Source organism: Arvicola amphibius, chromosome 7, assembly GCF_903992535.2.
Source record: "Arvicola amphibius chromosome 7, mArvAmp1.2, whole genome shotgun sequence".
Lineage (NCBI taxonomy): Eukaryota > Metazoa > Chordata > Mammalia > Rodentia > Cricetidae > Arvicola > Arvicola amphibius.
This window is the reverse complement of record NC_052053.1, coordinates 46,519,782-46,536,948: the sequence shown is the minus strand read 5'-3', so window position 1 is coordinate 46,536,948 and position 17,167 is coordinate 46,519,782. Positions and strand designations below refer to the sequence as shown.

At 45.2% G+C, this 17,167-nt stretch overlaps 1 protein-coding gene across 5 annotated transcripts in view; it reads right to left on the bottom strand.

Annotated features, from left to right (window-relative positions):
* The window catches only part of Tsc1 (TSC complex subunit 1), a 55,167-nt gene that overhangs the window by 7,632 nt on the left and 30,368 nt on the right, over positions 1 to 17,167 (bottom strand). For 4 of the 5 annotated variants that reach the window (XM_038336270.1, XM_038336269.1, XM_038336271.1 and 1 more), the window contains 12 exons: positions 10,233 to 10,408; positions 9,156 to 9,265; positions 8,788 to 8,899; positions 8,382 to 8,500; positions 6,992 to 7,061; positions 6,471 to 6,575; positions 5,679 to 6,237; positions 4,263 to 4,306; positions 3,329 to 3,495; positions 2,225 to 2,407; positions 1,144 to 1,254; positions 417 to 539 (listed from right to left, as the gene is read on the bottom strand). In XM_038336270.1, the coding sequence (XP_038192198.1) occupies positions 417 to 539; positions 1,144 to 1,254; positions 2,225 to 2,407; positions 3,329 to 3,495; positions 4,263 to 4,306; positions 5,679 to 6,237; positions 6,471 to 6,575; positions 6,992 to 7,061; positions 8,382 to 8,500; positions 8,788 to 8,899; positions 9,156 to 9,265; positions 10,233 to 10,408 (1,879 nt within the window). The remainder of the gene's footprint in view (positions 1 to 416; positions 540 to 1,143; positions 1,255 to 2,224; positions 2,408 to 3,328; positions 3,496 to 4,262; positions 4,307 to 5,678; positions 6,238 to 6,470; positions 6,576 to 6,991; positions 7,062 to 8,381; positions 8,501 to 8,787; positions 8,900 to 9,155; positions 9,266 to 10,232; positions 10,409 to 17,167) is intronic. The other variant, XM_038336273.1, reaches the window with a different exon arrangement.

Here is a 17,167-nt window from a genome sequence, read left to right as displayed (position 1 = left end):
ACTAATTTAAGTGAAGTGTTAGGACCCATCCTAAATATGAGCAGCACCATCCCACAGGCTGGGGTCCCAGAATGAATAAAAAGAAGAATGCAGAATGAGCATGAATCTCTCTCTGCTTCTTGACTGTGGATACAATGTAACCAGATGCCTCATACTGCTGCCACCATGCCTTCCTGGCCAAGATGGACTAGATCCTCAAACTGTGAGCCACTAAACCTTCCTTGCTTCGGCTGCTTTTTCAGGAGGTTTGTCACAGCAGTGAGAAAAGTACCCCCTGCAAAGCAGTCCCACTAGAGCACATGCCTGCTCCATGCCCTCCAATGACTGGCCAGTGCTGGGTGGTTGGGCCTGGCTGCTCTGCAGAATATGGGGCCAGGCAGCACAGTTTTCTGCCTCTCAGTGCCCTGGCTACATACCTTGGTGGTGTCAGGATGCTTGCTTTGCAGCTGCTCCAAGTACAGCTCATTGACCTCCCCGAGTACCAGAAGCTGCCTATTCAAGAACTCCATCTGCTGCTGCACCGACTTACTATTGGAGAGCTGTCCAGATGGAAGTGAGAAAGTGCAAGTTCAGCATGGCAAAACTAGTCAACAGACAGTGACAGTGACTCTCGAGGAGCACAGGGTAATGCAGGTAGACTAAACCTGAGTCCAGGGCTAGTGGAGGAGAAAGCACCTAAAGGCAGCAGAAATATACTTGGGTTGTGCTCTGTACAGAAGCAACATGGATGTATTTCACTGTAGCTAGTCCAAGAACACTGGCGCAGACACAGCTATGGGACAAAGCCCCAGGGAACTCACCCGTTTTTTAATACATGAATTGAATCCCTATGGGGAGTCACAGCTCAAAAGCCTTAACTGTTTATATTTCATAAACAAGGTTTTAAAAAGGGGCTCCATGGGATGTGCCTAGCCCCAGCACATTAGGCACATTTATTGTGAGGGCTGTCTGCTCTGGAGGGAATGCTGCATTTGGCAGTACCCATGCCCCCTACCCACTCACTGCCAGGACCACCAATGTCTTCAGACGTTGCCAAATGTTTCCTTGGGTAGAACTGTTCCCTGCTGGAGCACCAACACATAAATACAAGTAATATATCTGCCTGGCCTGAACCAAGAGTCAGCCGGTGGGGTCTCGTCTTACCTTCTGAGAAACCTGGCTGAGCAGCAGCTCAGTGTGGCACACCTTGTAGTTGGCCTTCTTCAGCTCCGCCCGCAGCTCTGCAATCATGTTCCTGCAGTCCTCCAGTTTTGTCTACCAAAAAGAGTTGGTTGTGAGGTTACAAGAGCACCTATGGGCACAGGCAGAGCTGGGGATGCTCTGTTCCTCAACTGCTCTCCTGTTCATCAGTTTCATTTTAAAGGAGAGATTCCATAAAGGTAAAAAAGAAAGGGGGAAAATTCCCAAAGACCTGATCCTTACAGTTTCCAAACTACATGTCCCAGGCAGCCACAAAGAAATGTGGCCCAGACTTTTCACTTGTTAAGGGGACCACAGTGACCTCTGTGAGATATCATGGGAACTACTAATTAGTTGGTAGAGACAGGCCACATGCCTGTGAATAATGCCACATCCTGGCAAAGCTGGGCTTTTGGTGGCTTATGTGATTAAAAAAAGCAACATGAGAAAACAGAATGGAAATGAGAGTGTCACTGTCTACTGATTCCTGGCCAGAACAATGTGTGCGGCCAACAGGGTCTCATGACCTTGGCAATCATACCTATTTAAAAATGAAGTTTAAAATATTTTAAATGAAGGTGTGCTGTTTCCACCCAGCAACTATGTCAGAAGGACTCAGTCTCACTGAGTGTTCGTCGGCTTAGAGCAACAGTTTTCAACCTGTGGGTCATGTTTTCTGATGGTCTTAGGAAGCCCCAGCCATAAATTTATTTTCATTGTTACTTCATAACTGTAATTTTGCTACTGAGTGGTGTCTCAGTTCCTAAGACCATTTGAAATAATTTCCAATGGTCACAACCCACAGGTTGCAAACCATTGGCTTAGAGGAACATTAAATTGTTTCTTTTGGCTCCAGAGAACTAAGGGAACTATGAACCAAGAAAGCTGGGGAACTTCTGTCCTCAGTAAGAACTATGCAACATGAAATAAGCTCATCATTTTAGAAAGCAAAGGATTCATCTCAGGCAAGCTGAGCAAGGTAAGGTGACAGGACATAGCTGATGCCATGTAGTCTACTGTCATCCGTCTGTACAGTAGCTGATACCTGTAACTCCTGGCTCTGGTTGTAGAATTCTTCCCGGTCATGCTGTAGCTGTCTGATCTGGCTGTGCAGTTGGGTCACCATGGTGTCATGCTGTTCCTGAAGCTGACTGTATCGAGTTTGTTCTTTCTGAAGACTCACTTTCCACATCTTGATGTCTTCCTCTTGTAACTTCAACTGATCTTTCTAGCAAAGGAAGGGACGGCATCATTTTAGGGGCCACCCGACACACAGGCGGTGACTCAAGCTTAACCCATCGCCAACACTGGCAGTCACACACTGCCCTGGAATTTTAATCATTTATTTACCAGCCTGGTGCCTTTCTACTGTCAATGTTTTCCAAACTCCACATGAGCACATGGAACTTTCCTTAAGAAACACCATGCTTCTTATAATTGCTGAAGTCCTAGCTGGCAACTGAGGAAGACCCTGAATATATAGTGCTTTAGTCCTCTAGAATGCTGGGTCCTTACCATCACCCAGTGTACCAGGCTCAAGGCAAATGCTCATTGGTACAATTTAACACCACAGGGTACAACACAGACTGTCACTATCATTTGTTGTCTACAGAATGGGTAAAGAGGCATCAAAGGCTTAAGATAAACCAGGCGTGGTGGTGCAGGTCTTTAATCCCAGCACTCAGAAGGCAGAGGCAGGTGGATCTCTGTGAGTCTGAGGCCAGCCTGCTCTACACAGTGAGTTCCAGTTCCAGGGCAATATGGAGGGACCCTATCTCAAACATATAAACAAACAACCCTCCACCAAATCCAAAACAAACAAACAAAAAAACCCAAAAGGTGAAATCCACCATTCAAAGTCCAGATCTGGTTGGCTTTATTCCCATGACATCAAACCCCTTCAGTTCTGTACCATGAAGTAGCTTACCAGCAGGAAAAATAAAACTACATGGGCCCTTCACATTCATGGTTCTCATGGTTCCTGAGAGCTTAAGGAGTTCTGAGATCCAGCTGGTATACCTATACCTCACAGGCTGAAAGGCTTGCCCTCAAGCCATTGGAGCAGAGCTGGGACTACCAAAGGCCACTCTCTTATTTGGCAGCTGCTCTCTATAAGCCATCACGTGAATGGATACCCCTGCCCGCTCACCATGGCCGCGTTGTGCTCCTCCAGAGCAGCTGCCCTGACCGCCTTGCGCAGGAGTCTTCTGTTCCTGAGGGCGTGCTGCTGCCGCTTGAACCGCTCATACAGCAGCTGGTTGTGCAGTAAAAGCAACTGGTCTCGGAGGCTGCGGATCTCATCTGAGGGAGGAGAGCCTGATTTTAAAGCAGAGGGAAGGTGGCATAAAGGCCTTTTACACACAGTTCCATTAAGGGCCTCCCATGCGCCTTACTTAAGAAACATAATCCTTGGGGGTCTTAGAAGACAGCTCATCCATGAAGTGCTTGCCGTGCAAGCATAGAGGACTGGCTTGATATCCAAAGCCCATGAAGAAAAAGTTAGGCACGGAAGTTTGTGCCTGTAATCCCAGCACTGGGGAAGCAAAGACAGGCAGACCCTTAGCACTCACTAGCCAGTCAGCCTTGGTACAGTAGCAAGCTCTAGGCCAGTGAGAGACCGTCTCCACACATGTGTGCACACAATTCTGACACTAACCAATCAGTGTGTGAGTTCCCAGCACCGCCATTCTTAAGAGATGGAAGCATCTTCTACTTGCCTTCCCTTTAAAGAATCTAAAGGTGGTACCAAGGAGGGCTCCTGAGGCAGGAAACCGGATCATGGAGGTATTTCTGACCTCCTTTCTCTCTGCCACTGCTCCCTCACTTCTATGCTTCCCAGAGACTTCCCAGCACATTCCCACCATGCAGATCTTTACTAGTGAAACCTGGAGCTTACTTTTTCAGTGAACTCCCAAGTTCATAGTACTTGCCACTCCTTAAAAATATGAAACATTGAGTCTGCAATACTTGAGATCCTCTCGCCAACTGGAACAGGAGCCAAAGGAAGCCCCTTCCTGAGGGCACCCTTCAAGTACAGAGAAGGGATGAGTAGGGCTGGATGTATGCTGAAGCAACAACTTTACCTCCAAAGTGGGTCCAGTCAACAGACTTGCTGGGTAAGGACAGCCTAGGAAAAGATTGTATAATAAGTTACTGGTCTGACCTACAAAACACCAATCTGGACTTTCTGTTGTTGGTGATGGTGTTCTGAGAAAGTCTCATGCAACCCAGGCTGGCTTTGAACTTGCTGTGTAGCCAAGGATGATGTTGAACTTCTGAACCTCCTGCTTCCATCTCCCAAGTGCAGGAACTGCAGGTATGGGCCATTTTATTATATGGTGCTGGTGATCAAATGAAGGGCTAGATGAATGCTAGGCAAGCACTCTACCAACTGGGGTACATCCTCGGCCAAAAAATGTGGACTTTTAGCTGTATCAAGGTCAGAATCTGCAGTGACTTAAGAGAACTTCCATACTCCCAAGTCTATGGCTAAGCTGGAAGGGAGTCTTGGTGGCTGGGAAGGGGCAAGCAGTCCACTGCATATAACTAAGTCTCATCCCTAGCACTGAACTCCTTGGCTTAGTGGCTGTGCCATAAGATCTGTTGTCCAACCACCCTTTTCCAGAAAACATTAGCCCTACTCCCTCCACACACACAGAGTCACTCTCCTTGGACAAGCTACTGTCACCCTGTTAAGATAAATGCAAGTCATCTACCTGATTCCAATACACCAAATTTCATTTTATAAGTGGAGTTTTAAATATTACAATTCTTATCAAATTCCACCTTAGGGTATTATATAAACAAAAAGGTAAAAATTAGCCAGGTGTGGTGGTACAACCTTGTAATATCAGCTCTTGGGAGACCATAATAGGAAGATCATGAATTCCAGACTAGCCTGGGCTACATAGTGAGATCCTGTCTCAAAACAAACAAACAAAAGATTAAGCTAACATTTCCCAAGAATCAGCAGCAAAAAGATCAACCCCAACTTAGCCAGGTAATTCTTTCTCTTTCCTTGGAATTCTCTGACAGGGTAAGGAAAAAAAGGCTGAAAGCTGCCTCAACTCTTAAGCAGTCCATGTGCTCTGTGGACCTGTAGAGAATGCTGATAATGTCATCTTTCAGCACAGCATAAGAGAAAACAGAAACCTCTAACTGGAGGATATACTGAAATCAGTGCTACTTTCTCTGAGCTATTATAACCTCACTTTTAATGCCTGCTTTTCAGAGAACAGATGTGCAAACACCCACTGGAGCATCCTCACAGAACAGAGGCACAGAATGACCTGTACTGACTTATTTACAGACGGACATTGTCTCTCTCAGATCATCCAGGCACAAGTACCCATGCTCTAGACCTGGAAAAGCAACCAAATAAAGGATATCTAAGACAACACAAGAAAACCTGCTGCCTCAGGTACAAGTGGAAAGGGATCGTCCTGCTCTGCCCTCGTGGCCTTGTGCTGTCCATAAACAACAACAGGGCCCAGGCTTACTTGCTCAGCTCCTTGCTGTGCGCATCTGCTCCCTGCTCTATCAGTCTGTCCAGTACTTCCATTGGGGAGGTAGAGGGCGCACAGTCTTCCTCAGGGTTTCCTTTCACTTTCTTCAGCAGCTCCTCAGTCTTCTTGCTGACAAAGTGACAGGCAGTCTTTGGCAAGGCCACCTCAAAGAGATGATCATATGGGGGAGGCTGACCACTTCCAAAGCTCACTCCCCTCTGAGGTGGAATTTTGCAAGGGCTGGGAGTGAGGATACTGGTTTCCAGACAAGTCTGGCGATCTCTGTCCCCAGCGGGACTGGCATCAGCACTGCCAGAGGGTGGGTCTATAGGAGTAAAGGCTTGCTTTGGTGTGTCAGGCCCATGTTTGTCCAGAGAGGAGTGCAAAGCCTCAGGGTTCACACTGGAGCCCTGAGTCCCAGAGGTTGTCGAATGAGTCTTCCGCTGAGAACTAGAGAGACTGTCTCGGTAGAAGGGAGAGTCAAAGCCACCTCGAGGAACTACAGGATCCGCCTCTGCAGTGGTGATCTCAGAAAGTTCTTTAGATATCGCAGCTGAAATGAGGGTAGGAAACAAGGAAACCCTGTAAACACTCAACCAAGCAAATGGGCTTGGGTTTGTGTACTACAGGGGAATTAAAGCAGGCAATACTTTCCCTGTACATGCTGGAACACTACTTTTCACCTCAACAGAAAGTCTAGCAAGCTCGTGAGTTATGACTCTAGAGCCTAGCTCTGAGACAGAAACAAGATACTTTCACCACCTTGTAGCAACCCACACATATTACCTTCTTCCTTATCTTTCTCAATACTGTCTTCCTCAGAAGCCAGGTCACCTAGAAAATCTGATAGATTCCCCAGAGTAACGGAACCTTTGCTTGAAGACAAATCCTCTGCAGAAAGATAGAGACAACTCAGGTCACACTGGCTAACCCCTGCAAAACACAAAGCTGAAACACTGCACACACATTTACAATGGTTTTTCCAGATGAAGCCACAAAGCTGGGACCATTACGAAAGAGAATTTACATAGCATTTACAAAAGTTCCAAACCTAACCCCACAAAAAATACACTTCTCAGGCCATAATGTCTCTAATGATAGATAAAATCACCTAGTTTGACCTGCTCAAAGCAGACACATTTCCGGAAGTAGCTTAACAGCTTTCTAATACTGGTATTGTTGTGTGCCTCTATGTCGGCATCAGTGCTATTCCTCCAGAACACCCTTCTTCCACCTAGCTTAGCTTTGAAACTATGGAGTTCAATGCAAAGAGACAAGCCAGGTCCATCATTACCCAGGGAGTTTACCTAGTCCTCGGTCATTTAGAAGATACTGCTGTCTTTGCAGGTGAGGCCTTGAGGAATCTGCTCTTTCTTCCTGAAAATGGAAGCAAACAGTGAAAATGCTGGGCATGTTCTGTGGCACACAGTAATGGGTTTAAAGGTCAGTCCACTGTTTTTGAAGACAGTGTTTCTCTGTGTAGCCCTGGCTGTCCTGGAACTCACTATGTAAATCACGCTGACATCAAACTCAGAGATTGACCTGCCTCTGCCTCCTGAGCGCTGGGATTAAAGGTGTGTGCCACTATGCCTGGCCAGGTTGTTTTTTGGAGAAAGGATCTATGTAGCAATGGAAGACCTAGAGCCTGCTACATAGACCAGGCTGGCCTCAAACTCACAGAGATCCAACTGCTTCTGTGTCCCAAGTGCTGCAGCTAAAGGCTTGCACCACCATGCCAGGCTCTAGGCTTATGAGCTTTTTAATGGCCTATTTTCACTTGCAAATAATTGGATTTTATTATTGGCTATAAATTATTGTCAGCTGTTTACCTTGAAGTGACAGTCTTGGTTCTGTCACAGGTAGGGGAAGAAGAAAATATGAGCAAAGTGTATATAAGTATGAAAATGTCATAATGAAATCCATTAGCCTATACTGAATCTAAAAAAAAAAATCAATTAAAAAGAAATCTCCTGCTAAATATTCAGGCCTGAATAAATCATCTGTCAGTCACTTGTCTTTCAGATAAATTATGCTCCATAGAAAAAAAGCAGCTAGTTCAGCTCCAACTCAAACAGCTACAAGGTAGGACTCTCCTCATCTTGCAGCGTGCAATAAAATACGCTCTGAGTATATTTATTTTGCTTGCTCTTTTGAGACAGGGTCTCATTGCATCTATACTGGCCTTGAATTCACAATCCTCTTGCCTCAGCCTCTGGAGGCTGAATTAAATATGTGACACAATACCCAGCTACAGTTCCTAAGGGTGTATACATAATTTCAAGGCCCAGATTTAATGAAAACTCATCATTTCTGCTTCTTAGTGTAGAACATGCTTTTCCCTCCCTTTTCCTATTTCCAAGCTGAAAGAGTATGGGGGGTGGGGTGCGGATGCAATACCTTAAGAGTCTGGTTTCTAAGTTGGTCTGTGCTACGGGGTCAGCATCTTATTACTGTCTGTACTGCCAATGACACAGGGAGGGCACACAGCAGTCAATGTTGATTTGAAAGTTGCTCTAATCCACTGAGTCTGAAAGGCTTTCAGGGTCCTAGGGTTGGCAGGTCATACCTTGAGAAGCGATGACACCTATTTTCAGTTATTATGATTTAGTTCCAACCCATTTGGGGTCAGGATGGTACTTGGCATAATTAGGATTTACAAGACAAGATATGCACTGGTATCTCTGGCCTGCCACTCACCTTCCTGGGGGGTGTGGCTGTGGCCTGGGAGGCTGGCCCATGTACACAGTCATCTGGGGGACAGGGCAGGGCTGGAGGAGGAGAGGTTGCCGGGGTTCCCAAAGGAGTTCCTTTTCCACCTGCTCAGAGACAAGGACAATACAAAGAAAGGCTGAGCCAAATATCAGAAAAGCTATCATTTTCAACACTGCTACCACTACAAATATAGCTGTCCAGTTAACTTCTTGGAATCCAGATCAGCCTCAGTGTCTTATCTCTTTACTCATTATGAAAAGTCCAGAAACTTATATTAAGTTTCAAAAAACAAGTTTATTACTGCCAAATGGCACCCAAAGTCACTATGAGATCCTCTGTTGCAAAACACAAGCCCAAACCAATCAATCAAGTCCAGCTAAGACCCACATACCCGTGGTCCCAAAGGCTTTACTGTAGGGGTGTGACAAGTCAGGTGGGACATTTCCAGGAGACGTAGGAGGAGTGGTCATACCACAAACCATAGATGGGCTCCAGAGAGTAGCCTAGAAATCAATAAGAAATATCAGCATCAGCAAGGGAGCACTGCATCCTACACAAGATTTCTAGGTCACGTTTAGTTTACAACTACAAACTGCATGCTGCATTTCAAGTGTCTGGACTCCAAGGTGCCCACATGGTAACTGGCTTTCTCTACTCCTGAAACTCAAAGTGTGCAACTGCCCCACTACATACTAAATCCTAACCAACGGACCAACTTCACTAGGAGAGCAGGGGAAGGCACCCCGAGTGGCACCATACTTGCAGCGGCTCAGGTAACAGCCGTGTTGATGGGAAAGTCAGAGGTAGCTGCCCAGCTGGACTGAACAACATCAGCCGAGAAGTGGAGGAAGGGGTGGAAGTAGCGCCCCCTGAAATGAAAGGGAAGGAGGCAGGGGTGAGTATAGATAGGGTGCCGAGTCATTCTGATGAACAGCCTCAATCTTCTAGATCATCTGATAACATTCAATTCTCTATCTAAAATCACTAGGGGCAGCCGGGCAGTTGGTGGCACACACTTTTAATCCCAGCACTTAGGAGATATATGCAAGAAGATCTCTTTGAGTTTGAGGCCAGTCTGTTTTATAGAGTGAGTTCCAGGATAGTCAGGATTACAGCCAGAAACCCTGTCTTAAAAAAACAAATAAAATCACTAGAGGCTTGAGCATACTTGGGAATAAACTAACATCTAAAGATTCTTGTGGGTTGCTTGTTTGTTTGTTTTGAGAAAGGGTTTCACTGTATAGCCCTGACTACCCTAGAACTGGCTACATTACCAGGCTGGCCTTGAACTCAGAGATCCACTGCCTCTGCCTTCTAAGTGTTGGGATTAAAGGAGTGTATCACCATATCCAGCTTTTAAAGATTCTTTAAATGCCCTTTGGAAGTTAAAGTTCAGGCAGGTCTGATTCAGTTATACATGAGGATAATTTAAAAGGTACACCATGCCTGACAGCCTGATGTGCAGCCTCCACTACAGCTAAAGCCAAGAGCTGCTGTGAATCCAGACTCTCAGACCATGTCAGTGTATAGTCTGGGGATCCATTGGAAGCTGAGTCCCTTATGACACAGGAACCAAATGTAAGCACTTATACCACACTGTGTTATATGCTGAGGACTAGTCTGGGGATTTGCAATGTTATTAGATGAGAAACTGAGAACATTTAAGCTTTAAAAATAGAAAATAATTCAAACAAAATAGAGGTAAACTCTAATTTAAAATATTCCGGGAGAGGTCCCTAAGCAATCTTACTCTAGGAAGCGCACTGAAAGCAAAAAATAAAACAATGCTTTCCAGAGATGAAGGTGTAAACAGAGAGGACCAAAGTTGCTTTTTACCATAGCTATTCTGTGTGTCTACATAAGGGCTGGTGGTGACATCAGCTGAACGGTGAGGGAAGCAGGCAGAGAGCTGGTGAGACACAGAATAGCCATCTTCATATGAGGCTTCTGTAGGGTCCAGAGAGATTTTGGCACACTCTATTACAACATCATGAGTTTCTAATGTCTTCCACCTAGAAAAGGCAACACAAGTCAAGAAAGGCATGCACTAATCCACCTAACCCATTAGTTAAATCCTCAAGAGGCCAACTCAGTGCTGGCCACTGGACTGTGATTAGAAAGCATGAGGCACAGCCATGCTACCCAGGTAAGAACAGCACTAGATAAAAACTAGCCATCCATTGAACAAACCACCTTCCCTAGTTAAAATGATTTCACGAAATTAATAGAAACAGTTTGAAAGAAAAACATCACCAACAAAGATGAATAGCTTCTTAGATTGATTATACCGGCAGCTCTCGAGGAGGTTTGCTTTGACACAGAGCTAATCAGGGGATGGGAGGAGCTGAAAGCACTAAGCAGCTGGGCTGAATTGAGGTCTCCAGCCAAAGCCTACAGGTTCTTCTAAGACATCCCTGGACCAGAAATACTGTGCAGCCAATTAAGACTAAAGAGCATGTAAAGATGTTAAAGAGTTTCTGCAGTGTGAACCTCAGGCCACACATCTCCAATCAATCCTATAGAAACACAGGAGACAGTGCTGGGCTGCAATATGGCTTTGGCAGGAATAAGGCCAGTCAAAGGGCTGTCCTCTGGCAGAGTGCTCAGCACAATACTGTGATTAGCACGCTTTCAATAGATCAGTGGCTGCCAGGAGCCATGGAAACTTTTACTGTGGATACAACTGTTGTCAAAACAGCGAAACTAATTTTACTGTATGTAAACCATATACATTACTAAAGTTGATTTTAAAAATCATGTTTCTGAATACTAAAGGACTTAAACCATCTTTTTGGTGGGGGTTAAATTTTATGTTTTTTGGATCAGGGTCTCACTCTGTGATCCTGGCTCTCCTGAAACTCACTTTGTAGCCCAGGCTGTCCTTGAATTTGTGGCAATCCCAAGTGCTAGGATATACCTGACTAGAATATAATCTCTTTTTAAAAGATTTCTTTTTCATTTATTTATTTACTTGGGAGCAGGGGAATGCCACAGCGAGACAGGTGGAGATTGCAGACAGCTTGTGGAGTTAGTTCTTCCCTTCCACCATGTGAGTCCTATATAGTGAACAGGTCGTCAGGCTTAGCAACAGGCACCTTAGAACCAATGAGCCATCTCATCACTTTAGAATATCTTAAGTGAGAAAAAAAACCACAAAGCTGTTCTGATAAGTGCCCACAAATAGACTGACAGTATTTTGTACTGAAATTCAAAGAACTAAAGGGGATAGGAAATAACTCAACAAGTAAAAGCATGTACTCCTCAAGAAAGCCTGACAGACCTGAGTTTGATCCCTGGTGCCCACATAAAAAGCCAGATGTGGTGGCACTCAACTGTAATCCCAGCAGTCCTACAGCAAGATGGGAGAAAGAGACAGAGGAGAATCAGCCAGAAGCTCCAGTGCCAGTGGACTGCAAGGACAGAAACAGAGACGCTGCCTCAAAACAGAGAGAACTGATCCCTGAAAAGTTGCCCTCTGACCTCCACATACACACACACCCCACCCCGTCACACACACAAACTAGAGGCTGGACTGTAGCTCTGTCACAGACGCTTGCCAACACCTGCAAGACCCGAGTTTAATCTCCAGCACCACAAAAACCCAGAGTTACAGGTAGTATTCACTCTCTTAGTTTCTTTAATCTCTTCTAGATCTGCCAAATGTTCTACAAATGCCCCAAACCACAGAAGAGTTAAACTGTGCACACTGCCCAAGCATAAACTTGCTCTTAGGACACAGAGCTTTACTGTCTGTGGCTCTAAGTTCATGGTCATTCTGACAGGACTTTTGTCCTCTGTCCATGTTTACAGGGAGGAAGGCAACAGCAGTAAGAGCATTGTGTGGGGTTACCTCACAACACGTGATCTACACACACTTATGAATGCCTGTTCATTCTCACATGTTGAAAATGTGGCATTAAATACAAAGGAGAAGGTGTGCAGTGCATAGCCAGAGTACAAGGCAGCTTCCCTGAGTGGCAAGTATTTCAAGCATAGTCCCTTGGGTATAAACAAGTGTATGGGATTTGAGGGGGACGACAACTCCTCCTTCCACACCCTCAGCATGACTAGAAAGTGATTAAATGAGGAATCAAGACACATATGCACAGGATTAATTTTAGTAAAGAAAAGATTCCTTTAAAAAATACATAACTGGCAAGATGACTCAGCAGGCCATCTTAGACAAGTTAGACATATGAGGCCAGTCCTAACTGACCATGTTCAAACCCCGGATCCTACATACAGGTAGAAGGAGAAAATTATTCCAATAAGCTGTCCTCTTCTCCACACACATACATTCATGCATGCATGCATGAGCATGTGCATACACCCAGACACACACACAATAAGCAAATAAACATGAAAGAGGATTACAGTAGATGTTTTGCTTATTTTGCAGTACTGGGGATTGAACTCTAAATACTGCACATGCTAGGAAAGAATCCAGTTAAACATTTCACACTACACACTACTATGTGTGGAGTGGACTGCACCTGAAGAGGTCAAAGGACAACTTACAGGGGCTGGTTCTCTTCTTCCACCATGTGGCTTCAGGTTTTTGTGCTTGGCCATAGACGCCTTTAGCCACTGAGCCATCTCACTGGCTCTAAATGTTTTATTTTAGTTCATGTAAAACAAGTATTTCCTTGATACTTAGACTTTTTAAAAAATCTTTATTTTAGTTTTTATGATACAGAGTTTCTCTATGTAACTCCAGCTATCCTGGAACTCACTCTGTAGACCATGCAGGCCCCAAACTCAGATATCTACCTGCCTCTGTCTCCCCAGGGCTGGGAGTAAAGCCATACACTACCATGTCAGGTTTAAATAGACTGCTCATATTTTAATGTCTCTGAAATTGCAAACTACAATCGTAACAGCTGCTCACTTACTTGTATCCCTCCTCTCAGACTCACATAAAATACATGTGTGCTGTGCATTTGACGACATCTCTGAGCCACTAAAATATGGTAGCTTATGGTCCCTGCAGCCTATGATCCCAAGGCCAGATAGAGGCCAGAAGACTAAGAGGGCGAGGCCCAACAGGGCTCTACGGGGAGAAACAATAAGTCAGTGCCATGCTAAGGATGCCTCACACTGTTCTCCTTGACAGCTACTCTAGCTCTACTAGCTGAATTGCTTCCCTAACTCTCTAAGGCCCAACAAATACACTCTATGCTTCTCATTTATTAACTTGCTCTAAGGACCAGAATCACTGCTATTCATCCTCCCCCCCAAGTTAACTATTTTCATTTTTTCCCAATATTAATTATTAATTATTAAGACTATGTAAGCATCAACCATAGCAGAGCTGAAGAGTTCTGATACAGTTTTTCACTTGGTATGGCCTGGCATTGTTTCCTTCTCCTAGTTTATGATATGTCCAATGTTAACTGAGCTATCCTGGTTGCTCTGGACTGATGCCCACTGTCTCTCTCACATAATGAAATGAAGCATCTACAAGGGTTCGTCTCCCCTCCCCGCTGATCAACCTTCTGGAGCTGTGTCAGTCCTCAGCCCACTGTTCTGACACCTCTTTGACCAACCTACATCAAACCCCAACCTTCTTGGGCTTATTTTGGTAGAGCATTCTCCCTTGGCCAGCTGGGGATGTGGGGTGGGGTGGGGTGGGGTGGGAGGGGCATAAACTCTGAGCTCTGGCCTGTCTAAAAGAGCCCCACACCACAGAACCCTAACTTAAACACCTCTTGAAGGAGTTGAGAAGCTAACACTATTCTGACTTCTGGGTCTTATTAAGCATCTGTTTGTTTTTATCTTGCAACTTTCTGAAAGGTTTATTCTTCTAGTGTTTTGAAATCTCACCAAGTTGAGGTTTGGCAGCAATCCTTCACATTGACTGACCTGTGCACTAGACAAAGTCCTTCAATGTAGAAGCTTCGACTTCAGTAAATTTCTTTTACAGGTTCTTCTACTAACGTGTCCTTCAAAACATTTTGTATTGGCTATTAGGCTCTCTCTACCATTCTAAAGCTGTTCAGTCACCTGCCTCTGTCCTCTGCTCAGATGAGCCAGTCCTAGCTGTACTCCAGTTCCTTTGCTGAAATGTCAGAACGCCCTTTACTCCATCACCCTGCCCCCATACAGCCATGGACAATTGCCTGCTCTGTGGTTTTGCTGTCAATGTTTCTTCCTGATTTCCTTTCCTTACCACTCTGACTCTCTCACAGCAGACAAAGCTCCTTCCAAGACCAGATGGTCTACAACCCTGGGCACTGAGGTGCTACGTGCTGTTGACAGGGAAGAAAGGCCCCCAAGTTAATATGACTGACTGAACATTTTGACCCAATTGTACAATCTCCTGAAGTCCCACCACCTATAATAAAGACCTATTTTTAAATACAAAACACAGGGAGAGGAAGAAGACAGAACAAGTGTCTAGATGTAAAGAGCAGCAGACAGGTGTTAACTGGTATGTACAACTGGAAAAGCAAGGCCCTAAACCAAAGCTTCAAGCCACCAGTAAGCTGGGTTATACTGCACAATCCTTAGGGGTCCAAGAACTCAGAGCATTCAGATCTTCTGGAACTGAAAGCTAGAGACAGCTACCCTGAAGCAGCTGGTAGGAACTGTTGGAGAAGCATGGAGCATCTGAAAGCCCTCCAACTCTACGGTCCCAAAAAGAGCTCTACTCCTCACCGGGAATCTGGTTATTCTCTGGCAAGGGGATTCTCTTCAGGAAAGTGAAGCCATGTCGGAACAAAGCTTCAACAGAAGAGGTGGGGGCATGAATGCATCCCAGGCCAAAAAGTTACGAGAAAGTACACAATCTAAATGCCCAAACCACCAAGCCTCCTTACCTACCTCTTCTGTAGAAAAACAGCCAGATCCTCACCAGCCTGGAGATCAGAAGAATTTTCTAAAAAATCTGACCAGCTAAAGAAGAACACAACCCCAGTGTTGGTGTCTCCCCCAGAAGCACAGATCCACACAAAAACTTTCTAGATAAACCTCACAAGCAGTTTCCCGTCTTCTCACTCAGGACCAAGAAAATCACTAAAGCTTCACAAAAAGCCTCAGAGACTTAAAAAGAACAAATCAAAACAAGTGAAAAAAGGGGAAGGCTTAGAAGAAACAGACTATACAGAGAAAATAAAAAAGACTATGAGACGAAGATAGGCAACTAAAGAAACTAAAGTACTCTATGAACTAAAGAGAGCACTTAGGCAAAAAAACCTAACAGTGGAAAGAAAGAAGGAAGGCTGAATATCAATGACAAATAAGTCTGCAGACTAAAGGACAGAAAGGAAAAATAGGTTTTGTTGTCACCACTAGAGTGCAGGAAGGACAACAGAGGAGAGAAAGCCATGCTGAAACAGTGAAGAAAATCTACTAAGACCTAAAACCTTGTATGTTGAACAGTGACAACAGATTCACATCAAGGTATACCACAAGGAAATTTCAGACTATCATACTAACAGAGAGATATTCTGCCAGCCCTAGAGAAGAAAATGTACCAGCAAGACTGTCAGCAAGATGGCAATGGGTTTCTGCCTCCAGTCACTGAAGGGGACTATTAGCCCAGCACTCACATCCAGCCAGGTCAACAGCATCCTTCCTAAACGTTAGAGGATGCAGTACAGCACAACCAGAGGGAAGGCCTGGGAAATGACCCAGTCAGAAAAGTGCTTGTCTAATCCCTGGAACCCTCATCTCCCACATACACACACACAAAAAGCACAGTGGGATGTGCCTATGATGACTTCCAGATTCAAAGGATGTTCCTCCTCAAAAAATAAGGTAGGAAAAAATTGAGGAAGACAACCAACATCCAACTCTGGCCTTCACATGCATACACATGTGTGTGTACCCACCAACACACACACACACACACACACACACACACACACACACCAAGAAAGAAGTCACGAAATACAGGAAATGGGAGATGTTGCCCAGGAAAGAGGCCAAGCAATAGCTACGGCTTGCTCAGAACAGACCTGCCAAAAGACAAGCATGTTGCTGAACATCTCCAAGGCTCCCACTCTCCTTTTAGCCAAGGGAAAGCATTAACTGACCTGAGAAAACTTGTCTTTACTACATTCTGAGGAAGCTCTCACAGCCTACCTAGATCAGCATTTGTTTTCCTCCACAAAGGGATTTTGCAGAAACCCCTAATGCTGGAGCAGCCAGGACAGCACATCTGACAACAGCCCTCATGAAAAGCTTTGCCAGACACAGACAGGGAAAGCCCATGCTTCCCTGGCCTCACTTGTAACTTACAATGACTCCCTGGGAAGCACTCTTAAAGAAGGTGAAGCTAGGCCCATCAAGGCTGATAATGCTCCTGCCCTCATCCTCTGCAAGTCTGTAAGAGCAATCAGCTCTTAAAACAAGCCACACTTAAGGCAACTACAGAGAAAACAGCAAACATGGAGGCAAGGCAGAGCTGCCTCTGAGGCAGACAGGGAGCAGGAGGAAGAGCTTCTCAGGCAGAACTAACACTGGAATGTTCTGTTTTTCAGGCTGGGGTTAGCTACATGTTTATCTGTTATTATACCTTGCTTTAAGCTGACTGGGGCAGGATGACAGAAGTAGCCTGGAAGAGGTATGACTTTGTAAGGGTTATCAGGAATAAACCAGTCTTTTTAAGATCCTGGAGACTGACACCTGTGGCTCAGTTTCCCCCAACAGGCTTCCATACCCTCACTGGGAATCATAAATCTGCTTGACAGGCTGACGGAGCTGGGCTTCATACAACTCAGCAGGTTCAGCAGCTCCTCAGGATACACCTGGGAATTCCTGCAGAACCC